We start from the raw sequence: 26,459 nt of genomic DNA, 5'->3' as shown, positions 1-26,459 counted from the left end.
TGTAATATTAGTTTAAAAAAGACAAACTGCTGATTTAGTAGTCAGCCCAAAATGTGCGTACGTTACATTGAGTTTGATCAGGATATTTATTATGACATAACATAAAATTTCCTTGTACGCACTTTAAACTATCTCTATTATCTTTAACTTCTGATAACTTTCTCGATTTATGGTGTCGTTTTAATTGGATACAATTTTTTTGGTTTAACCTGCCAACTCGCAAACAGATAAGGAAGATAACGTGCGATAAGCAACATAATTCCAAAAATTAATTTAATTTAATTTAATTATAAATTGTCATGAACGCTTGTCAATAGACAAGCTATCAGATGGTGGATATGGGTGACAGACCTTATACCGTCGGACCTTAGACTACCTCAATTTTGGCCGTGACGTAATCAAATAATTGGTAATAACACTAAAGTAATCTAAAAGAATCAATCGGAGCAAAAAGGGTGTAAATATACTTACGCCCTTTTTTCACCCGGCTTCTCAATTGTCCTTAAAGATTCAATGAAACAAAATTGAAGTATTCTGAAAATTCATGTAAAAAATTAAACCATTTCTAAATACTAATAATTGTTTTTTGATAATAATTAATTTAATATTAACAATAATTTTATAAACATTTTTTTGTTATAAACATTTATATTACAAATATTTATATATACCAGAAATAATCGATAAAATATTAATATCGAACATGAAACAAATAATAAATAATTATTCTCCTAAAAATCTATAATTAATCAATAATATTTTCAATATTTCATATATAATATTTCAAATATATTTTTTTTTTAAATAAATAATACTTTTATTTCTTTTAAATAACTCCTGATATAGATTGGTGTCTACATTTCGCATATGCAAATTTTTTTAAAATTTAATTATTAAATTTTTTTAATTCATAAATTTTTATTTTATTTTTTATAAATATAAATAATAAATCTTGATCCCGTTGAATATTTTTTTTTTGGAGACATTTATAATATATATAATTTTTTATTATTATTTTTTTTTTATTTAATGATTGTATAATTTTTATTTTAAATATTTTTTTATTTACTTTTAAATTATTTACCGTAGTATATGCCATTGTGATACAGCTTTTCTTGGACTTTGTATCATATCTAACCAATGAGCACGTTCAGGGCCTTCTTCTCGTGAACCGATTAAACAACAGCCCAATAATGGATTACTGCCAATAAATTCTGTATTTTGATCCATAACACAAATCTAAAATTAAAATTGAATAATAAATTCCATTAAACTATTATACAAAACATTTGAAAGAAAAAATCGAGCAAAAGTTCTCCTAAAACGTAAAAATTATAAAACGGAAGATTTCATAATATTTTTTTTTTTTCAATTTCATCTTACATTTTTTTTGAAAGAGGTCTCAAAATCAATGAAATAATTCCCGTAATATCTTAAAAAAAGTGAAAATAAAAATCTGACTGAGTTAATTGTCGAAATATCTGTTATTGACTGTGTTGAATATCAGTGGTGGCTAAAATCCGTCCTGAATTTTCTCCAGATATGAGCAGCAAATGGTCCAAATTTAAAACCCTTAATCCTGTTCAGAATCTTTTCACCACTGAAAGTGCGGAAATAAATATATTAAAATTAGGAAAACTCACCTCAATTGCTGCCTGATTCAAGTTTGATGAAGATATGCTAAAGGTCATAGCTTCATTCCAAACTGGATCGCTGGTGAATTTTCTTGACGCAGTTTTCTTTTTCTTGACTCGTTTACCATTCACAATAAGATTTACTTTTACGAATGGATCTAAAAAATCAACATATAGAAAATCAACTGTTCGAGAAACTTATGCACTCAATTTCTGTCAAACTATTCATTGAAAACTAGATCCTTATTTCAACCCAATTTGCAACACCAATGCATCTCGTTTCCCAAGCCTAGGTTCTGTCTTAAAATTCAGTAAAAATGACAGTCACTATGATTAAGAAGACAAATAAAAATTAAAGTTTTCGGTATACACGCAAAATATCCAGAAATACATTCCACATTCAGGTCAAAATTGATATAGGTACTCCGGCGAAGAAGCGAGAAATGCTCATAAAACTCTCCTATAAAATTTCAATCGAATACTTACCCACACTTTCTTTATCTTCTGGTATAAATAAATTCCTAGCCTTTATAACAACAACCGTTAATCGCTCCGCTGATGGTAAATAGCTCAATGACAACAATACTTCTTGCATTTCTTCTGGTGGTTTTTTCGTTTTGGTTACCTCCCCCCATACTTCAATACTTGATGTTACATCCAAATCTTCCATTGACATACGCACTTCCCCGGCGACATCATTACGCGAGAATCGATCACCGTCGAATACTTGTAAGATTAATGTTTTATCTTGTAAATCTTCATGCGAAACAGGAAATTTAAATTGTTGATCAAAAAATGGATTCGGATTGTTACGATGAATGGTTGTCTGACGTTTACGATTATCAACGCATGGTGACATCGAGACACGAACGTATGGATCATTGAAACCACCTTGATCACTTGTTGATAAATCGTGAGCTAAAAAACCAATGAAATCAATAAGGGAAAAAGTACTGGAGCAATAACGAAAGTCGAATGAAAGAATTATGGGATATTATGGGTAAAAGATTTATATCTTACCTTCAATTAAATGAACTGCTAAGTCACTTCGATCAAAATCATATTTCAAACGTAAATGTAACCGTCCCATTGTTGGTCCACTCCTTGATGGATTATTCAAAAATAACGGACCATCACGTTTATTATATAAATCTGGTTGTAATGCACCCAAAGGACTCGCTGGTGGTAATGGACCACAATCCATCGAATAGTGTTTTTGTGGTATTAACAACGGCGATAAACATCGTCCAACGGAGCCACGTGACGATGACGATTGTGGTGGTGTCGAACCTTGACTTCCTGTTAAAGAGACTAAACTCGTTTGGGATGGTGACATACATCCACGAAAATCACCACCTCCACCACTGCCGGGGCCACCATTTGATGAGCCGGGTGATGTACAACGAATATCTAGTGAGACGGTTCGATGCGGTGACGGGGAACGACTACTTGGTTGAAAATTTGTTGCATGGGCGGTTGATTGTGTTCGACCATCAGGTCCATAAGTTCGAATTTGTGGTGATGATCCACGATGACTCTGGAGATATTAAATGTTTTAGATCAATTAAACCTTGTTTTACGAAAAACAAAAGGGGAAGATATGCAATAGTGCTGGCATCTTTGATGGGCGGCTATATAGTCGCTTTTGAGGTTCCGTTAAAAAACATTTTTAGGAAATAACTATCAAATTTGATTTTCATGTAAGAAATTTACAAATATCTTTCCAACGAAAGTAGGAAGTTAAAAGCTAGGGTTAGGTTCGCCAAACGACCACTTACGAACCATAAGTGAACCTTGGAAAATATTATTCCAGCACTTTAGATTCCCTTAAAGGAGCTAAAATCTTAATTTTACTCTGTTTGTGATTGGTATCTTAAAAGCTATGAGGCCGAAAATATAACAAAGAAATGAACAAATTGCTTTAGATGAGTTGACAATTTTTGGGTCAACATATCCATGCAATTTTTCTCTTCACATTTACAAAGAATGTGCCAAATTGAGCCACAAATTTGTCCAGCATATGTGAATATGCTGGACATATCACCCATATCACCCAAAAAACCACTCCCACTCATAAACTTTAGTCTTTTTCTTAAGGATTCTCTTAAGGATATTGTCTCCCCTAATGTTCGAACAACGATTCGCTCAGAAATATCTGACTTTCCACTAAGGACAAATTTTCTGTAAGATAAGTTGAGCCAACAAATTAATGTATCCCAGTATAAATAGTGCTCTTTCTACTTGGAATTTCAAATAAGATATTCTAGCTTTGCCCGAAAAACTCTATGGCAATTTAAATAATTTTGCAGGAAAGCTTTTATTTTAAAGATAAATTAAAGCCAGAAATTTTTATAGCATACCTGTCTAGAAAAATTCCCATCAAAACTTCCCTGTGACGATACACTTGGTGTACGAACTAATCGTGGCTGACAACCACTTGGATACGATTTCGATTGATGTTGTAACGGTGGCCCACTTGATGTGGGCATCGATGACATACTATTCTGCTCTAATGTGGATGAGACTACACCACGCATTAATTCCATTGCAAAGGATGTGTGCGTTGAGGATGAAGTTGAATTCGTACTATGATGTGGACTGTTGCTGGTACTCGATGTGCTGTTATCATTATTTAATTCCTGCATTAATAATAGAAAAAATATAAATATATGGTTTTTTTGATGATAATAAAGTGAGGTAATGTGTAGTGCCACGAATGCAAGGTACATTGAATTACTAGTATGGAACTTAGAGGAACTGATATTAGTCGCAGAAACGAAACACTAAAAATGGTCAAAGTTCGACAAATTTCAACAGTATGTCGGATTTGAATGCGGTTTTCAAATTTATATATTACTAGCAGATATCCGCCCTCTTTTCTGGGTAATTTCTCCTTTAAAACAAAGACTATCACGTTATAGCCCTCACTTATTCTCCCTTTTGTTCACAATTTTATGGATTCTAAGTTTTTGGTGGGGAACTCTAACTTTTTGGCCCATGATACTTTCTATAGGTCTAATCATTAAATTAATCCGATTTTTATACTTTTTGGATCAAAATTACCCATTCCACCGAGTTTCATCAAATTCCAAAAAAAAATTTTATTTTGCGATTTTCTCGATTTTTTCAAAGGGGTACCCCTTAAAAAAATCGCAAAAAATCGAAAAATTTTTTTTATCTCCAATTTCGATAAAACTCAGTATCTAAGGTAATTTTGACCCAAAAAGAACAAAAATCGGGTGCATTTGCTGACTGGTCTAATAGTTTTTGAGATACGGACTAAAATCGATCCAAATATTGCGATATCTCAGAAACTTTGCATCCAATCATTAAATTAACCCGATTTTTATAATTTTTGGAACAAAATAACCCCACCTACTGAGTTTCATCAAATTCTAAAACAAAATTTTTTTTGCGATTTTCTCGATTTTTTCAAAGGGGTACCCCTTAAAAAAATTGCAAAAAATTGAAAATGTTTTTTTATCTCCAATTTCGATAAAACTCAGTATATAAGGTAATTTTGACCCAAAAAGTACAAAAATCGGGTGCATTTGTTGACTGGTTGAATAGTTTTTGAGATACGGGCTAAAATCGATCCAAATATTGCGATATCTCAGAAACTGTGCATCCAATCGTTAAAGTAACCAGATTTTTATACTTTTTGGATCAAAATTACCCCATCCACCGAGTTTCATCAGATTCCAAAACAAAATTTTTTTTCCGATTTTCTCGATTTTTTCAAAGGGGTACCCCTTAAAAAAATTGCAAAAAATCGAAAAAATTTTGTTATCTCCAATTTCGATAAAACTCAGTATATAAGGTAATTTTGACCCAAAAAGTACAAAAATCGGGTGCATTTGTTGACTGGTCGAATAGTTTTTGAGATACGGGCTAAAATCGATCCAAATATTGCGATATCCATCCACCGAGTTTCATCAAATTGCAAAACAAAAATCAACTAGTGTACCTTGATATATATTTCATATATACAGGGTATGCAAACACTGGTACTACACTCTCTCTTATATGATATGTAATCATGATTATTATATCATATTTTATATATGAGAGCTTTTATTGAAGCTTTCATAGACTTGTAAAATGCATCCTTTTGTAATTTTATCAAGGACTAGTTCAAACTACTCTCTTATCCAATTTTTATTCGTTTAGGCAATTTTATGAGTCTTTAGTAATGTAAGTGGCCTATTTTATAATAGTAGTAAATTAAAGTTTCTCTCTCAAAAACAAATTGAAATTACCCACTCCCCAAGTCAATTGAAAACTTTACAAACTTTAGTCAAAATTTTTATTTTTAGCAGCCTTCTTCGAAAGAGAAAAGCGAAAATAATACCTGTCACAATCCTTGGATTTTAAAGTGTGCTATGGTCTAATTTCGAATCAGAGGAGGATTACCAATAACGCAAAGTAGACACTTTTTTGAAACTACTTAGGTTAGATTAGGTTATATTGGCTGTCCACGAAGGACACGCTTAGGCTATAGTGCCCATTGTGACACCCTATATGTGTTTTACCACCTTTCCGCGATAATTTCATTTATCAGCTCCTCAATTTCAGAGGTTGAGTGCACCTTCTTCATACATATACCATGCACTACACCAGCCCATCACAACTATTAATTAAATTAATTTTGTTGTGATGGCGGGAATCGAACCCGCTACCCTAAGCATAACGCGGACGGAGTTGGTTATGCCTTAACCAACTGTGCTAATAAGACGACTAGTGAAACTACATACGTGCGCAAAATTTCTTAATCCACCTCTGTCTTAGAATATAGATAATAAATAATATGTCTATGAATTAAAACAATATTTTTTTCATAGAATTAATCGATTATTGATTGACAGTGACAGACCATCTGTTTTTATTTAAGTATTTATTGCCATCAATATATTTATTAATATTGTCATTAATTGAAGTGTTATTTTATGAAGCGATATTTTATTATCATAGCGCATATATATATCGAGTGAGCGGTATCGATATTGGCTCTTTTTTAATACATATTGATTAACACCTACTAAAATTAATATGTTTGTTTGATTAAAAACAATATTCTTTTTATCATTTGACACTTTAAAAGTGGATTTATTCATTAAAAAAAAAAAAAAAAAAAAAATAGGGTATTATCGCTAGTCAAAAATAAATCATGAAATTTGAGAAAAGTTAAAATTTATGTAAAAAAAATATACTTAAATATTCTGATTTCGAGTCATAAAAGCACTTTTTTCTTTTAAAGTATTAAAATTAAAAATCGAAATTTTTAAACTGTATATCACGTGACCTAAAACGCGAGCAAGTCTTACTGTGATGTCATATCGGTATGAGTCATAGACCATCAGTTAGTTCAGTGTAGACAGCTGGATATAATATATACATAGATAATAATTATTTACATTTATTATAAACACTCCTGGTTATTTTTGAGTCGCGATTATCGAACCTCAACTGTACTTAAATTAAATTGCTATGCCACAGCAACGCCTAGCCGGGTCATCTAGTATATTACTCATATTTATAACAATTTTCTTTCAAATTTATAAAGAAATATTGTGAATCACTCACTCTTTGAACAGGCACTTTTTATTCGGGGGGCGCACAACGATTTTATCACAGGAATTATATTTAAACTTTGATAGGTAATAAAAACAAGCTAAGTACCTTATCTTTCGTATTTTCTAAAACAATCTCAAAATAAATGAACCTTGACCTTACAAATATAAAAAGTGGATAAAGTAGGTATCTTCTACATCTGCTATTTTCCTTTATATTGAAAAAAATATATATTATATTGAAACAATTTAAGTTAAAGTTTTATTTGCTATAAAACACAAACTGGCAAAAATAAAAATACAGAATGGTTGAAGAAAAATGTACATTGCCTTCTTAGTTGGGTAGATCTACCAAATAGGGTATTATCGTTAGTGAAAAATAAATCAAAATCATGAAATTTGAAAAAAGTTTAAAATTTATGTAAAAATATACTGAAATATTCTGATTTCGAGTCATAAAAGCACATTTTTCTTTTATAATATTAAAATTAAAAATCGTAATTTTTAAACTGTATATCACGTGACCTAAAACGCGGGTAAGGTCTGCTGTGATGTCATATCGGTATGAGCCATAGACCATCAGTTAGTTCAGTGTAGACAGCTGGGTATAATATATACATAGATAATAAATATTTATATTTATTATAAGCAGATGTCTATGAATATATCTGTCAAACTTATTTGTGTTATTTCTTATAATGATACCGATATTACGTCATCAAATTGGATGCCCGCGTTTTTGACAGTTTAAAAAAGGTTTAAAATTTAATTTAAGTTTTTGGCAAGAAAGCGTGTGTATTTTTCCGAAATAAATTTTTGGTGGCTTTTTATTAGCAAAGTACTTTTTCAAAAATAGTGAAATACCCTATTTCTGAAGATTTATTTTACTAATATTAGTGAATCTTACTCGCATTGTATAATAAGTTGCCTATATACGAATAGAGTGATTCATAAATATTTGATATGGTTAAAAGGTTTTTTTTTTATCTATACTTTAGATAGATAGATAATGGACATTAAAAAAGTAGAAAAACTTATGATGAACATTCATTATTCTCCTTCACCTGTAGATTGAATGTTGTTCAAAGCAAACTACTTAGGATAAAGCTGACTATAACACTAGTTGAAAGTATAAGACTGTGTTTACGACTGTGTTCACTACGTATAAGTGGAACTCTTGGAGTATTTAAAACATAAAAGGTTCGGATATCCGAGATAATGAATGGAAAATAAAAAAAATGTATAGAATGTTCAGCTAATAATACATATGAAAAAGTTTATCTATTAAAAAATTGTGCCCTCGATATTTAACCCTCGAAGGGGTGGCGTTTTATAAGTTTGAGTTTCACTATGGGAACCTGTCTGCTCTTAAACGGATGAACCGATTTTGACATAGGAATCAGGAAAAAGAAAGTCAAATATATTCTTCGACTTCACTTATTTTAACTATGAACATGTGAAACATTGAGGCAATTATCATCACTGCACCAGGCCAGAGAAATAATATTAAGATTAATTTTGTTCATTATGTAATTTGTATATCATTTCTGTAATAAAATTGCCTATAAATTGAAATAAAGCAATATACTCACCCTAAAGCTGTCCCAGGAGTAACATGTGCCCTTGTTTCATCAGGTAGGATGTAAAATTCTAAGACGAAAACTTCTCTTTCATTTTTTTATCCGGCGCACTTACATCCGCCCCTGCTTACACATTCACACACTACACACGCGTCAAACTCTCAAAGTTTCTTATATTTCACCCCCCCCCGTTCCCACTGTCTTGCCACGTGCCTCTGATTAGTTGCCTATTTTAATCAATAACTAATTATCCGTGCATCGGATCAAAAAAAACGAAGAGGACTTTTCGCCTTAGAATATTATTTACTATCTGATACAACCAGAGAAGTCTGTTTCTCTTGGGCACCCTGTATATTATTTTTTCTAGTAGTAATAGAATAATAGAAAAATAAACTGTTAAAGTGTGAATGGTGTGTTGAAATGTGAACAAGTTTACAGTTTACACTTGATAGTGTACAATTACAGTGTTTTTATAAATGTTACAGTCAAAGTTCTTAGCCGGTCAAAACTACTTTTAAAAAAATCAATCCAAAGAAAGTACTTATGACGACACAGGTTGGTTAATAGTAGTTTTGGCTGAAAATTATTGGTTAATAGTGCTTTTGACTGTAAATTTGCTTTGCTTTTGAGTGTAAAAGTAGTTTTGACTGACGCTTCTAGTCAAAACTAGTAAAATTTATGTAAAAATATATTTAAATATTCTAATTTCGAGTCATAAAAGCACATTTTTCTTTTAAAATATTAAAATTAAAAATCGTAATTTTTAAACTGTATATCACGCAACCTAAAACGCGGGTAAGCCCTACAGTGATGACATAGCGGTATGAGTCATAGACCATCAGTTAGTTCAGTGTAGACAGTAGGGTATAACATATACATTGATAAGTAATTATATTTATATTATAACCAGATGTCTATGAATATATCTAAATTTTTAAAACTAAACCAAAATTTTTTTCGTAGCATCAATATTTTTAAGCGTTACAAACTTGGGATAAAACTTAATATACTATGTATATTTCATATCTGTATATATAAAAATAAATTGCTGTGCGTTAGTCTCGCTAAAACTCAAAAACGGCTGGACCGATTTACAAAAATTTTTTTTGTTTTGTTCGCTATAGTTCAGGGATGGTTTAGAAAAAAAGACAGAGTTTGTTTCGGACAGTTTCTTAAAAAACTAATGTAATAAAATGAATAACAAATATCTTGGGTCTTTGTCCAACTTATAACTGTGTGTCCGAAACAGTAATGAATCGTAATTGAAATGAAAAGGACAATTTCGGAATAATTAGATTCAATGCGGAATAATTTCAGAGACTGAACGGAATGAAAATGTTGGCTTTACAGTCAGATTCATAAAATATCAAAAATTATTCAAAATTATTTGTGTTATTTCGTATAATGATACCCGTATTACGTCATCAAATTGGATCTCCGCGTTTTTGATAGCTTAAAAAAGGTTCAAAATTTAATTCAAAGTTTTTGGCAAGAAAGCGTGTGTATTTTTCCGAAATATATTTTTTGTGGCTTTTTTTTAGCAAAATCAACATTTTGAAATACTTTTTAGTGGAATACCCTATTTATTTCAGTACTTCACCAACTAATTCACGTTACACAATACGTTTAATTAATTTAAAAATAACTTTTGTTCTAGTAACCAAAACACCTTTGACATATATGGTCGAAAAAGCCTTTAACCTATTTATTTATTAGACACAAAAGAGTACCTACACAAAAAAATTAATTATGATTTCATTAAAAAAACCATATTTTTAAGTACAATTTTCCTTTTTACCTATAATTATAATTATATTTAGGTAGGTATAGTAAATAAGAGAACGAAGCATAACAGAATGATGACATTTTAATATGAATGTTATTAATTAAAGGTCAAAGCGTCAAAGGTATAACTTTAATGACATACAACACTTAACACTACACTATATGATGGTAGGTACTGGGTGTACTACCTGCTATAAGATATTAAAGACATTCCTAAAAAAAATAAGTTTTCTTAGGATCATCTTTAAATCGTGTATATACATTTTGATTAAGCATGTATAAGCATGACAACAATGTTTGAGTTAAAGGCTCCAAATTTTTCTATAGGCACATTTTTACTCAAAGAATATGTGGTTAAAATTTCAGCATAGGTATCCATGCAAATTTTTAAGAAAAAAGTTCTTGAAAATCGATATAAAATACATTGGCTCTTATGGAGGAATCTCAAAAAATGACTTATTTTGAATGTTTTTGATAATTTTCACTTGGAATGAATGAAAACAAATTTTTAAAAAACTTGTTTATAGAAAGCAAACATATAAGCAATGGCATAGAACAGAAAAAAAACGAAGTGTCTCCGTCCATATAAGGAATGTAAGAGCAGGGTAGATTTAGGGTTGAAATTATTTTTATAATATTTTCAACTTTGATGATGAATTTTGTTATAACTTCATGAATGTAGACGAAAAATAAGAATAAAATTTTTCGATATGTGCCTTGGTTTTCGAAATATCGAAAGATGAATAATTAAAGAAAATTTTCAATTTTCGATATTTTGAAAATTACGGCAGATATCGAAAAATTTGTGTCTTACTTCTAGTCTTATACCGTCAAATTATAACATAATTCACGATCAAAATTTAAAAAATATATTTTTTTTAACTTGTACGCCCATTAACGTGCTCATACATCCTTAATGTCTATTTATTAAAATTATTTTTAAATATTATTATATTTTAATAATAATTATTATTATTAAATTATTAATTAATAATTATTTTATCAATTATAATTTTATTGTTTTTAATTAATATAAATGATTACATCTAAATCTGTTTATTCCACTCTAACATATTATAATAAATGTTATTTAAAAATGTACTAGCACAACCCGTGCAAAATTCCGTAATAGGGTACTAGAGCAATAATATATAGTGTGTCCCCTGATAAAGGTAACTATACTTGTAAATTTTCGTATTTTTCATTTTAAGAAAAAAAGTCATTCTTTATAAAAAATTTTGCTTATTCTGAAAAGTATGTAGGGATATTTAAAACTTCTAAATAATGTACAGGTTAGCCAGAAAATTTTGGTAAACTACCCTTTCTTTTTATAAGTTGACAATATGTTATTCAGAGAAGTTACTCGCAATTAACAATTACGACTCTATACAAAATATCAAGTAATTTTCAGAATAAGCGAAATTTTTTATAACGAATGACTTTTTTCTAAAAATGCAAAATAAGAAAATTTACAAGTATAGCTACCTCTATCCGAGGGGGGGAGGGGGGGCACTGTATAATAAAAGTATAATTAACTTAAAATTGTCTAAAGAATATAAGCTCTTAAGCTATGTACATGGCATTACGAGACAATCTGTATATAATATGATTTTCGAAAACAGATCAACCGTATACCCAGAATCACTAAGTTTCGAGTACCATGTCTATTCGTAGATATACGTTCGGATGATATAATATTACTCGTACGTGAGATGTGAAAATATAATTATATTTCCAATTGTTTATAAAATGGTATAATATATATATATATTTTATATATATAGTTCGTTGAACTGATGTAATACGTTTATACAGTGTGTTCAATTAAGTCGGCACCATATGGAAAACTTAAAAATTATTGACTAGAGTGATACCCACCCGCTTCGCTGGGTTTAAAAGATTGATAAAGATTGCTCTCGCTTATCCCCTTTCTATAACACTCGATATAATGGTAAGGATTGTTTTACACAGGTAAAATATATGTATGGTTTTCTATTTTTTAAATGTATAATAGTAATTATACATTGAGTATATCAGAGAAGATGGCCGTGAAATATTTTATATTGACTATTTTTACAGAAATCTGTAATTTATGGTATTGTCAAATTACTACTTTTACAGAAATCTCTAATTTATGGTAATGTCAAATTAAATTAATTTTTTAATTTTTTATTAATACATCTTTATAAATTATATCTCATGTGTTATTCTGATATATCAGCTATATTGCTGTACAGTTTCATTAAAAATCATTCACTGGTTTTAGCGTAAAAGCGTAACAAACAAACAAACATGCTTACTTTCGCATTTATAATATATAGAGATTAATTAAAGTCCCGCATGGCTTAGAAAAGTTTAGCATGGCAATATGAAATAAACAGATATCAATTTGTTGCATTCGTATACGAGATTTTTGGAAAATTGCAAATTTTACCCAAGCGTCTTTAATTTTTACACTTTTGGCTAGATTTATTGAGAGTAGTTAATCTTGATTGAAAATTATCCATCTACAACGAAATTAGTGGTTATTTTATGTTCTTTATCGCTCGTTATCGTTCTGATTTGATTGCGGGTTGGAATGTAAAACCGAGAAAAGTGTAACATAAAAAACGACACACAAAACTGACCATTTTCACTTAGGTCACCTAGGAATCTAAAAATTTTTCAATCAACTTGCCATAAATTTGAAAATATGCAAAAATATTTTTTTATAATTTTTCATTTTAAACAATGAGTTGTGAAAGTGAGTCATCAGAAGTTAAAGATAATAGAGATACTTTAAAATGCGTACAAGGAAATTTTATGTTATGTCATAATAAGTAATCTGATAAAACCAAATGTAATGCTCGCACATGTTGGGTTGACTACTAGATCAGAAATATGACGCACTTTTTATCAAAAATATTTTTTTTAATATAATAAATAATAAAAAAATTTTCCATTTGGCGCTCGACTTAATTGAACACACTGTATACTGTCTAAATGCGGAGGCTGCTTAAATCGAAATAATAAAGTTTTCCTATCACGTTTTTCTGATTGAAAAAACACATCTAAATATTATTATGTCTATGAAATATATATAATTATATCTGAATATGATTGAGTTGGTATTTTAATTGAAATAAAAATTGTAATCGTGATTACTTCAGATAGAATTAACATCTGCGAAATTCTACATCGAATTTACAATCAACAAGTTATTTTGCAGTTTTTGAATCCGATGATTTCCAAAATTTAAAATTTTATAATCAGCAAAGTTAATGAAAATTAATTTTTCTATATTTACATTTCTTTGAACTACAATCATTTTTAAGAGGATCAATTTTCTAACATCAAGTGTTATTCTATCTCTTAACGTTTAGAATCTAAATTGGCTAGTAAAGCAACCTAAAGAATTAGATAGAATCTGATGTCAGAACATGATACCCCCATCAATATCTACAACTTTGAATATTATAGATCGAATTTTGAAATACCGCAATATCAAATTTAGCTTGTGTATTTCTCAATAAAATGAAAAATTTTGATGAAAACTATTGCTCGACTTTTTGAACTAGCTTGCTGAACTTGGCAAAATTACATTGCCGGACGGTGTGACAAAAATTCTCTCGAAGCACTCGATATTTGAAATAACGATGCGTTTCTGAATTTTTAGTAAATGCTTTGCGTTCTGGCAGTTTTGCCTGTGACAACAGCGATGAATGAACGCTCCTTTTTAACCTCGCGTCGTCTCAAGGAATACCTTAGATCGAAAGTGTTTTAAGGTCGGCTAAACGGTTTAATCCTCGCACAATATACTTCGCGATGTAGACGACCGCTGTACACAGAGTTTTGGAAAAGTTTTCTTTTATACCTCGCAAAATTAACTAACCACATTCTTACTGGAAAAGAGAATGTCTTGTTTTTATTGACTTTATGATCTAACATGGCGAACAGAAGTTTGAACCCCTCCCTTGCACAATTCGTGCGCACGGGCCTGGTTAGTATCATTAGCATATATTTTGTTGGATCTATCCCTGAACACACTGGATGTAGTTAATAGAATATAATAAGGAACAATGATAGTACAAGAACCTTTTATGCTTGTTCGTTAATTTTTTTTGTATGAAGTTTCATTATAAATCGTTTATCCTGCATCTTTCTAAAACTCAATTTTAATCTAATAATTTATTTAAAACAGTACATTTTGCTTCTTCCATAATATAATAACAAATTCTTCATCTCATAAATGATTCAGAAGAGAGATATAACCAAGACAAGATACCTTCAGGTAGATAAAAGGTAACATTACAGCAGTAGCGTTATCGTCGTCTTCTTTATAGGAACTTTGGAAAAAAATTATTTTTTAATTAAAAATTTGTTCAAGATAATTAACGTTATCAAAACACCAGTTTGTTTTAACATGAAATAAAATCAGCCCTTAATGTGGTGATTACATCTTTAACGGTCACATCACTAACTATCTTATTTTTTACCCTCGACTAAAAAGAGGATTGTCATTTATCAGAAAGCTTAGGTTAGGTTAGAGTGGCTGTCCTGGGATGGGACACACTTAGACCATAGGGTCCGTTGTGATACCGTAAATGGGTTGGCCCATCCCCGGAAACTACTCCATGAACCATTTGGAACTGTTTAAGAACAGCAGGAGGACTTTGACGTCGACTGACTTTAGGTCGGAGAGGTCGTCAAAGAGAGGCTGGCTCAAGTAAGTCCATCGACTCATGACAAGAACTGGGCATTGGCAAAGAAGCTGATACATTGCTTACTCCTCATCACCACTGCCAGGTCTTAGCGTTCAGCATGCTTATCGCCAACCAGTGTCTTGCGATAGCCGCAACAACTTTGCGAACAGAGGCCCTTGGAAGTGATATGAGAACTTCGGAACGCCTACGATTGTACTCAGACCATATTTGTCTTGTAGTACCACAAGTACGTTCTTCCCTCCATCTAAGATTGGCCTTTTTCAGGATATCCTCTTTCAGGAGTAACTTGCAGTTCGCAATTGGAACTCCCGGGAATTTATTGATGCTTGTGTCCGGCAGCATTGTGCCATTTCTGGCAAGCTCGTCGGCTTCACAAATTCCTGGAATGTCCCTGGGTCTCGGTATCAGAAAGCTTAGAATTACAACATTTCAAAAATGATGACAATTTAACTAAGAGTCATTTTCTGTAAGGTTTGTACAATCGCTCTTTGATCGAAAAAGATCGATTTGTGAGATACATATATAAGATCCGCAAACGTTAAGATATCAAAGTTTTCGATTTTCGAGGGAAAATCAATAACTGCTTAACAAAAAGTTAATAAAATAATATTTAGACACAAGAAGCAGTGATACTAACTTGAACTCTCCATAGTGGAGACGCTACCACGTACATACGTACACCACCACGTCTTATATCCTCTGGGTTGACGTCATCGCGTAACCCAAATGAGAAATAATTATATATACATGTATTGTTATTGTTTTGCTGGAATTTACATAAATACAAAAACAAAACTCAGTTGTTTTAAATATTTTCATTTGAAAGAATTTTACAAAAACATATCTGCATATCAACCGTTCGGTTCGTTCATATGGGGTTTTAACGCTAAGACGCCAGCGCCACGAGTAAAAAAATGTAAATCATTCTTTTCATTGACTGAAAAGACAAAAGATACCTATTTCATTTTACATTTTATTGTGCTGTGCATATATTTGCTCCCCCCCTAGTCTACATTATAGATGTATTAGCTTGATAATCGCCCGCTTCAATGGTCTTAACAGAAAAAACCAACGCTCTGTAGCCTCCGCCTCTCTTTATCTCACCTATCCCTCTTCCATGTCGCTCGAAGGGATTATTTTCAAAAGTTAAAATAAATGCACATTTTTTTTAGTTGACTTTATGTTCTTTAAAGGGCACTATATTCAATTTTTCGTCCCATCGGTTATAACCAGCGGACGATCAAGACGCCTTCAACGATACGATAAGTCAAACATAAAACCGTCGTCGCCGGCGGGGTAAAAATATATCGGTTAGGATTGGTAGACAATTTTTTCCAGCATCCAACTGATAAATTAATATAAAATAATGTGCCTTATATCAACAACTATGTATGACTTCATACATGCCCTTTTTTTTTTTAATTTTCTTTGATTAAATTTCAATTCAATATATTGAAAAGGTTTCACTTCTTTTATTCATCGTTCACATTCGTTGTGCAGAAAAAAAATAGGAGACATTGCAAAAAAAAAAATTAACGAGAAAAAAAAATATCGACATTACTAAGATGATTACCCTCTTTGATAGAACTAATGATCAATTTTAATTGAAATTAGTTGATTTTAAAATTTTTACAGCAGGTACTTCGATACCAAAAGTTAAATTTTTGTTACCAAAAAACTTAAATTAAGAAGTGTCAAATAATGAGTATTTACGATAAATTAATTATTTTTTACATGGTGGTATTTAAGAAAAAGTCTTATTAAATGTTGGTTTTTTAATCAATAAATGCTTTTAAAAATTAAAGAGAATTGAAAAAATTACTCTCGAACCAGGACTCGAACCCGGACTTCTTGGATTCATTGACAATGAATTCATTGACATGGAATCGTTGTCCGGGTTCGAGTTCTAGTTCGAGTGCAATTTTTTTTTTCAATTATCTTAAATTAAGATTACTAGACAAGATATTTGTCAATATTTAGTTTACGCTGTATGTATCATATATTAAAAACATCAATTATAATCGAGAGACCATGATGTAAATAAATATCGTATACATGATTAAAGTAAAAATGTTTCATAAAAACTTTTACCAATATTCCTCAAGTTTTAAGCTTTAAAAGCATACTAAAATTAAGAACTGTTGCATAAAAATGAAAAAATTTTTTTACGTACAGAGAATCTATATAAATTTTTCACGAAAGACGTATAAAAGGTTGATTAATTGACCAATAAAATTTCTAATTTTTTTATCATTTTTTGATATCAAAATACCTTATATTCAATATTAATGTTCAAAAACATTTTCTATAAATGGCAGCCGAAAGGCCCGCTATAATTCTATACATGGTATTTCAACAATTAATACAGTCAATTGCTTGTTTCCACTTGCTTACAAAATTTTTGCAGTTTTTTGGTAGCACTTTCGTTTTGGTATTGAAACACTTTAAGATTCTATTATATGTGGTCTACTCCAAGGAGCAAACATTTATTTTGGACTTTATCTAGCTCCTAATAACTTGACATTCTGCATAAAGAGCAGTTCTCTACGATATTAATTTATTGATATTACGTCAGACTTCAACCAACAAGTAAACTATGCGAAGCTGTAAAATCAAATTGAACTAACTATTATAATTCTAAGTATATACAGTGCTGGGAAAAAAGTTCAGCAACCTGTTAATTATCTCCAAACGCTTCAAGATAAACGGCTGAAATTTTTATGAGTTTAAGAGGATGGACTATATTACGTATGTTTTTTACGACAATACCGCTTACAAAAAACCCTACAGAGTGTCAAAGGAAGGAGTCAAAGGACCATGGCTCCCACTCAAGAAAAGCTTGCGAGGATGCCATACTAAGAAGGTCTTAACAGATTAGGAGATAATCTGAAAAACCAACAATTAAAGGCATGGACCAGCTACGAGGAAGGGCGAATCGCCAAAAGCCTGTTGGGTGAAGGAAACTCGCTCGGTAACAGAGCCGAGGAGATCTTGAAACTGAACAGAGCTGATATTAGAGTCATCGTAGAGTTACTCACAGGGCATGATAACCTGAACAAGTTCCAACATCAGATTGGAAAAAGACAATCTCCCGCGTGTGACAGATCCCGATGTCCGGAGAAAATTCAGAAGAAACATCGATCCACTTTCTCTGTTACTGCCCGGCGCTCATACAGCAGCGAAGGAAATGGTTTGGTCCGGCCATAGTCGAACCAGAAGAAATTAGGAAACTCAGCGCTAGGCAAATCCTGACAAGGGTCAATTTGGCTAGGTGCTCTGAACCATTGCTTCGAGGCCCGATGCTTGAGCATGACCCGCCAACCTCCATACTCATACCCATACCCATCAAAGGAAGGAGAAGTCACGTATTTTTAAATAGGACGGACAAACACCATATTTTATTATAAAAATCATTTTTTTGGTCCCTACAATCGATACGACGTGTCTTTGGTACATCGAAAAATTTACTGGACGTGATCATTTGAGCGTTGTTGAACTTTTTCCTAGCACTGTATTTATAATAATAATAATAATAATAATAATATTATTACGTATTATAATATTCTATTAGAGATAAAACCGCAAACCGTATAGAGTTCTGTTCTTGAAAGCTTTCAAAATAACATACAAGATTTATTATATAGTGTGTCCTTGGATAGAGGTAACTGTACTTGTAAATTTTCTTATTTTTCATTTTAAGAAAAAAAATTATTTTTATGAAAAATTTTACTAATTCTGAAAAGTAGGTAGGCATATTTAAACTTATAAATAATGTACAGGGTAGCCAAAAAATTGACATCACCATTTTTCTTTTTGGTAAACTACCCTTCTTTTTTATAAATTGACGAAATGTTATTCAAAAAAGTTGCTCGCAATTAACAATTATGACTCAAGATTCAAATTCATAAGAAAATTATATTTACCTATTCGGGGACACACTATATAATACTCTGTCCAAGATTGGTATCTATCTTTCATGGTCTAAGTAATGGTGAAATTCTTTAATGTATAAATAGGGCGTTTGAGAAAATAAGGGGAGAGTAGCTATAATTGTACTCCTTAAAATATAATCATTTTAGGACGTTACCAAAAAAATGAGTGTATGAAAATATTTGGGACTTACGTTTCCAATTTTTAGAGTGGATTCTGTTAGAACTTGGAGAAATTAAGAGTAATATTTTTCGGTATATACCATAGTTTTTGAAATATTGATGCCTATAAAGACTTAGAGAAAATCATTTAGAAGAAATAACACCAAATGACATTCATTTCATCACATTAAAGTTATTTTATCGAAAAACGAGTCCCACTATAATTTGCCTGTGTTACCAAAAAAATCGAATTTTTTAACTTGATGACGTCAGCAGAAACCAAAAAATTTCATTTTGCTCTGTCACATCCAATTTTTATCCAATTTTGATAAACCAAGTATGTAATCCTACTTAATTTGGGTCATACTTTTCAAATTTGTTATCCAAATTAACCTAGCTCTAATAGATTTTAAGATAGTGGAGTCCCGGATCCAGAATTAACCGTATCAGTGATAGCTAGCGAAAAACTGACATCACAGCTGAAAAGAATGACCCAAAATTAGTGGGTTTTAAAAAAAATTTCATTAAGATCGGATCAAATTTGCCTATGTTATCAAAAAAATCGAATTTTTTAACTTGATGACGTCATCAAAAACCAAAAAATTTAATTTTGCTCTATCATATCTAAATTTTGTCCAATTCTGATAAACCAAGTATGTAATCCTACTAAATTTGGGTCATACTTTTCAAATTTGTCATCCAAATTAACCTAGCTCTAATAGATTTTAAGAAAGTGGAGTCCCGGATCCGGAATACACCATATCTGTGATAGCTAGCGAAAAACTGACATCACAGCTGAAAAGAATGACCCAAAATTAGTGGGTTTTAAAAAAAATTTCATTAAGATCGGATCAAATTTGCCTATGTTATCAAAAAAATCGAATTTTTTAACTTGATGACGTCATCAAAAACCAAAAAATTTAATTTTGCTCTATCATATCTAAATTTTGTCCAATTCTGATAAACCAAGTATGTAATCCTACTAAATTTGGGTCATACTTTTCAAATTTGTCATCCAAATTAACCTAGCTCTAATAGATTTTAAGAAAGTGGAGTCCCGGATCCGGAATACACCATATCTGTGATAGCTAGCGAAAAACTGACATCACAGCTGAAAAGAATGACCCAAAATTAGTGGGTTTTAAAAAAAATACCATTAAGATCGGATCAAATTTTCCTATGTTATCAAAAAATCGAATTTTTTAACTTGATGACGTCATCAAAAACCAAAAAATTTAATTTTACTCTATCATATCCAAATTTTATCCAATTTTAATAAATCAAATATGTAATCCTACTAAATTTGGGCCATACTTTTCAAATTTGTGGTCAAAATTAACCTTGCTATAATAGATTTCAAGAATTTATAGTCCTGGTCCCGAAATTAAGCCCATAAATGATAGTTAGCAAAAAACTGACATCAAAGCTGAAAAGTTTGAGCCAAAATTAGTGGGTTTCAAAAGAAATTCCAATAAAATCGGATCAAATATGCCTCTGTTATCAAAAAAATTGAATTTTTTAACTTCATGACGTCATCAAAATCCAAAAAATTTAATTTTGCTCTATCTTTCCCAAATTTTACCCAATTTTGATAAACCAAATATGGAATCCTACTAAAATTGGGTCATACTTTTCAAATTTGTTGTTTGTTTCATTTTTTGATGTTTGCTTTTGACAGTCTAGATAGGTCTATTTAATTTAAAAAAAAAAAAAACAATTTTATAATTAACAACAAAATATGTGGCAAAAGCTTATTATATTATTCCTTGAATTGAAGATTTATTAATTTATATTTTTAAAAGTATATTATATTAAAAGCATATTGTTTTAATTTTCTTGATAAAAGCTTTCATCCCGACAATCGAAAACAAAAATTGTGTGATATCCTTTCGTTTTGACGTTTAAATTAGAAAAATAAAAAACCTGACTGCGATTATTTACTTTTGTTTGAAACGTTTTTTCCTAAACATCACTGTTTACCCGTGAGGGCGCCAATTAGGCGGAAATTTTATAATATGTACTATACTTGATTATCAGTTATGTATGTGTCACATGTTCGTATGTGTAATGTGATAAAGAAATCAACACTGACTATGCATGGTATTTCAACAATTAACTCAGTCAATTGTTTGTTTTCACTTGTTATTATTTATTTTTTATTTTTTTGGACTGGATCTTAGATTATACTTCGGTTTCTTGACAGATATCAATATCTATAAAACAGCAACTATATGAAAACCAAGTTTACTTATCAGAAGGCAAGCAACCTTGAGATTGGTTGTCCATGTACTATTGTTTTCAAACAAAATTTAAATTATTTTTTTAATTTCATAAGAAAGTTATTGAGCTCTGTTCAAAAAGCTATTCTTCAACCAAATTTTATATTTATTGATATCGATATGGAAAAATGTTTAATACCTACAAAGTTATTTTATTTTTACCCTCAAGGAAAATGTTTTTAAATAAATAAATAAATAAAAAAAAACATGTTCTTTTTTATCATTTAAACATAATCGAATGTTTTAATTACTTTCTTTATATTCAGAAGGTTCTAGAATTAATTCGTTTCTGTATTTTTTTTTTATTAGATTATAGAAAAGTATAGATTTATGTTTTATATAAGGTGTATTGAAAACGAATCAAAGAAACTAAGTACTTTTTCTGATGGGAAATTGTATTCTCTATATCAATTTAATAATGACAACCTCGAAATTTATAACGTTCATTACAAAAAAAAGGAAAAATGAAAGTAAAAAGTTAAACTTTGGGACCTAGTTCGTCAAGAATCATAGAAAACGTACACAAATCGATGGAATACCTGTTCTCTACCTACTATTCCGCAAACATGTTCTCAAAAATTTCTTACACTTCTACAAAGAAGGTATTCAACAAAAGCCTTGCAAGATACAGTTATTAAAAAAATTTTAATACAAAATACTTTTTAAGCGACAAGCTTTTATTGTACTAAAAAGTAGAAAATAATTTTATATATAAATCACGTATACCCGACTATTTGTAAAAGCTTGAGGCGTTCAATATCAAAAAATCTTCAACTTACAAAAGCTAATTAAAGTTTTAAGCAAAAAATCAATCGATATTTTTGGTTTAGCAGTTTTTAACCCCCGAACTAAAAACAGGGGTGTTATATTATAAGTTTGACTGCTATGTGTGTATGTTTGTTTGTCTGTCTGTCTGTGGCATCGTAGCGCCTAAACGGAAGAAGCGATTTTGATTTTGATTGTTTCGTTTGAAAGGTAATTTAACAGAGAGTGTTCTTAGTTATGTTTCAAGTGCGTTAGTCAAAAATAAGTCGGGAAATTTGAAAAAAGTTATAATTTATGTAAAAATATACTTAAATATTCTGATTTCGAGTCATAAAAGCACAGTTTTTTAAAATATTAAAATTAAAAATTGTAATTTTTAAACTGTATATCACGCGACCTAAAACGCGGGCAAGCCCTGCTGTGATGTCCTATCGGTATGAGCCATAGATCATCAGTTAGTTCAGTGTAGACAGGTGGATATAATATATCCATAGATAATAAGTATTTATATTTATTATAATCAGATGTCTATGAATATATCTGTCAAACTTATTTGTGTTATTTCATATAGTGATACCCATATTACGTCATCAAATTGGATGCCCACGTTTTTGACAGTTTAAAAAAGGTTTAAAATTTAATTTAAGTTTTTGGCAAGAAAGCGTGAGTATTTTTCCGAAATAAATTTTTGATGGCTTTTTATTAGCAAAATCAACATTTTGAAGCACTTTTTAGTGGAAAGTAGTGGAATACCCTATTATTAGATATAAAATTGGTAAAAATTGTAAAGTTCCAGAAAAAAAATTATATATTCAAAAGATTCATCCAAAAAAAAAATATATATAAATGTTTCACACAAACCTCCGCCAAACTATTTGTACTGCCTGTATCGCGTGAGCTTCCACCATTTCGTATAATAATTGGTGATGTATAACTGATAGCACGTTCTTTTGCAACGCGTGCCCATGATTCTAAACGTTTATGTGTTACCCAACATCCGGCTGGACCTAAACTATTTGAATTTGTTGTTCCACCAGCATTCGTTGTAGCCGTTGTACTTGTTTTCGACATATTCTCAAATCCCGCACACAATCAATTTATAAAATATATAACAACACACAATCCAAAAAAAAAAGCTCAAAAAGTTTTATTTTTTCATTATTACAAACTCAAAACTCCAATAAAAACAGAACATTATTTTTTTTGGCTGCACTTTTCAATAAATCATTTCACTTAAATGTTGTCTGTTTTTGTTATTTATTTGAAGATAAAACACACCAGAATCAAATTGGGAAAAATAAAAAAAATTTTGTGAGTGTGGTGAACTAATTTGATGGAAATTTATGAGTTCCAATGGAATATGAGGAGCTATATAAGATGGTTATAAACTGTTTAGTCTATTCAGAGCTACACTAAATACTATATATATGGTATGGTTTTTTTTTTCGAGATATAGAGAGTATAATATGTTCGTGTGTGTTGTTGAGAAAATCAACAACCGATCCTGCAGTATTTGCCAGACGCTGAATTTCGTAACTTCGTAACATCGACTTCGTTATGCGTCGGAATATACACATTTTATATATATTACATATTATATATTTATATGTATATGTAGCATGAAAAAGCATTAACTGGGCGCTATATAGCATATAGTCTGTAGCGTGGTGTTCTATGGTATCAGGGAAGGATTCCAGAAACATTTTTTTTCTTTAATTCTTGGGTTTCAGTGAGAAAAAGTTCTTGGTTTTCAGTATTCTCACCTCGAGAATTATCAAGAAATTGATCTAACTGGAACAGAAAGAAAAAACTTCGCAAAAACGAAACACTAACAAGTGAAAACAAACAATTGGCTGAGTTAATTGTTGAAATACCATGCATAGTCAGTGTTGATTTCTTTATCATATTACACATACAAACATGTGACACATACATAACTGATAATCAAGTATAGTACATATTATAAAATTTCCGTCTAATTGACGCCCTCACGGGTAAACAGTGATGTTTACGAAATAATGTTTCAAACAAAAGTTGTTTAATTTTTTATAAGGAACATTTTTTACATTTAAACTTTTATTCTATCTCTAACCGTTTACAAGATGGGTCCTACGGGCCCAAGACCCAATTGACCTATGATGCTCATTTACGAACTTGACCTCACTTTTTACGTCTTGAGTACGCTGTAATTTCAGCTCGATATCTTTTTTCGTTTTTGAGTTATCGTGTCCACAGACGGACGGACGGACGGACAACCGGAAATGGACTAATTAGGTGATTTTATGAACACCTATGACAAAATTTTTTTCCTAGCATCATTATTTTTAAGCGTTACAAAGTTGGGACTAAACTTAATATACTATGTATATTTCATATATACATGGTATAAAAAGTTCTTGGTTTTCGAGAATTATCAAGAAATTTATCTTTAACTGGAACAGGAAGAAAAAATTTCGCAAAAACGAAACACTAAAAACGATCAAAGCTCGAAAAATTTGAACAGTAAGTCGGACATGAATGCAGTTGTCGGCATTCGATTCATTAGAGCGTCAGAAAATTTTATGACCTACTCCAAACTTGTTACTCCAGGGTGTTTGGAGTCGCTGAACACGAATATCGCGACAGAACTGATCTCCGAAATACCAGTGTACTGTGGGTACTCCGAGCACTAGGTACCTGGTGCACGATACTCTCAAGATATTCGTGTTAAGCTCTTGGACCGAGTTTGGACCGATTGTATGGCAAATTTTTCGAAATCTCGGGATGCCGTTTACCGGGGGGCACCAGATACGTTGGAGACCAATTTCCGCGTGGTATTCGTGTCATCTTTACTAACCGAATTGTAAATTTAGTATTCTTTTACTTTTTTTTTAAATCTTTATGTCCTTAAAAACTACCTAGTCTCATGTCGTTAGAAATAATAACATCTCCTTGATTAGCGCCCAAAAGTTAAAAATCGATTGTAATTGAATACGGTCCTATTATTGTTGTGATGGTTAGGTTATATATATATATATATATATTCGTATATGTCCCCCCTGAACCCTCCAGTGCTCAACAGGTTGAGTTGTAGCCGGGATTGTAAATAACATTTATATTGTATATGTTTTGTATATTATACGTTGTTGAATATACCCAGTTCTACCGGTTTCATCAAAATTTTCTTTCAACCTAATCAATTTTTATACCATGTATATATGAAATATACATAGTATATTAAGTTTAGTCCAAAGTTTGTAACGCTTAAAAATAATGATGCTAGGAAAAAAATTTTGCCATAGGTGTTCATAAAATCACCTAATTAGTCCATTTCCGGTTGTCCGTCCGTCCGTCCGTCTGTGGGCACGATAACTCTAAAACGAAAAAATATATCGAGCTGAAATTTTTACAGCGTACTCAGGACGAAAAAAGTGAGGTCAAGTTCGTAAATGAGCATCATAGGTCAATTGGGTCTTGTAAACCGTTAGAGATAGAACAGAAGTTTAAATTTAAAAAATGTTCCTTATCCAAAATTAAACAACTTTTGTTTGAAACATTTTTTCGTAAACATCACTGTTTACCCGTGAGGGCGCCAATTAGGCGAAAATTTTATAATATGTACTATACTTGATTATCAGTTATGTATGTGTCACATGTTTGTATGTGTAATGTGATAAAGAAATCAACACTGACTATGCATGGTATTTCAACATTTAACTCAGTCAATTGTTTGTTTTCACTTGTTTTACATAAATTTTAACTTTTTTCAAATTTCATAATTTATTTTTGACTAACGATAATACCCTATTCCATATTAGAAGCGTAAAATAAAATTTTTTTATTCTGCCGGTACTCATGTACATAGAAAAAGATAGACATATATAATGCAAAAAAAAAATAATAATAACCATCTATGATTCCCAATGAAACGTTCCAGATTTATTTTTATATTGAAATTTGATACAATTTTGATATATATTCTACGCTTCAATTTTTTAATTTATTTTTCTTTTTTTAAAGAGCTTTATTCATATACTTTACTCAAAGTTAACTCACAAACTGTTACATTTTAG

The 26,459-nt window shown here is 30.7% G+C and overlaps 1 protein-coding gene across 1 annotated transcript; it reads right to left on the bottom strand.

The window, feature by feature from the left end:
- Positions 1–1,080: 1,080 nt before the first annotated feature.
- LOC123293325 (synaptotagmin-5) lies at positions 1,081–23,485 on the bottom strand. The gene is made up of 6 exons (XM_044874102.1): positions 23,269–23,485; positions 3,995–4,273; positions 2,655–3,171; positions 2,121–2,552; positions 1,644–1,792; positions 1,081–1,239 (listed from the first exon to the last, which is right to left on the bottom strand). Exons 1-6 carry the CDS (start codon positions 23,476–23,478, stop codon positions 1,081–1,083), a joined length of 1,746 nt encoding a protein of 581 aa, XP_044730037.1. The 5' UTR covers positions 23,479–23,485.
- Between the last annotated feature and the right edge of the window lie 2,974 nt (positions 23,486–26,459).

This window comes from Chrysoperla carnea, chromosome 2, assembly GCF_905475395.1.
Source record: "Chrysoperla carnea chromosome 2, inChrCarn1.1, whole genome shotgun sequence".
Classification (NCBI taxonomy): Eukaryota; Metazoa; Arthropoda; class Insecta; order Neuroptera; family Chrysopidae; genus Chrysoperla; species Chrysoperla carnea.
This window is presented reverse-complemented; position numbering and strand designations above follow the sequence as displayed.

Coding starts and splice junctions, on each gene's coding strand:
- LOC123293325 (XM_044874102.1), bottom strand. CDS start 23,478: ATGTCGAAAACAAGTACAACGGCTACAACGAATGCTGGTGGAACAACA. Junction 2,553..2,654: donor AGCAGTTCATTTAATTGAAG/GTAAGATATAAA, acceptor TTGGTTTTTTAG/CTCACGATTTATCAACAAGT. Junction 1,240..1,643: donor TGAATCAGGCAGCAATTGAG/GTGAGTTTTCCT, acceptor TTTTAATTTTAG/ATTTGTGTTATGGATCAAAA.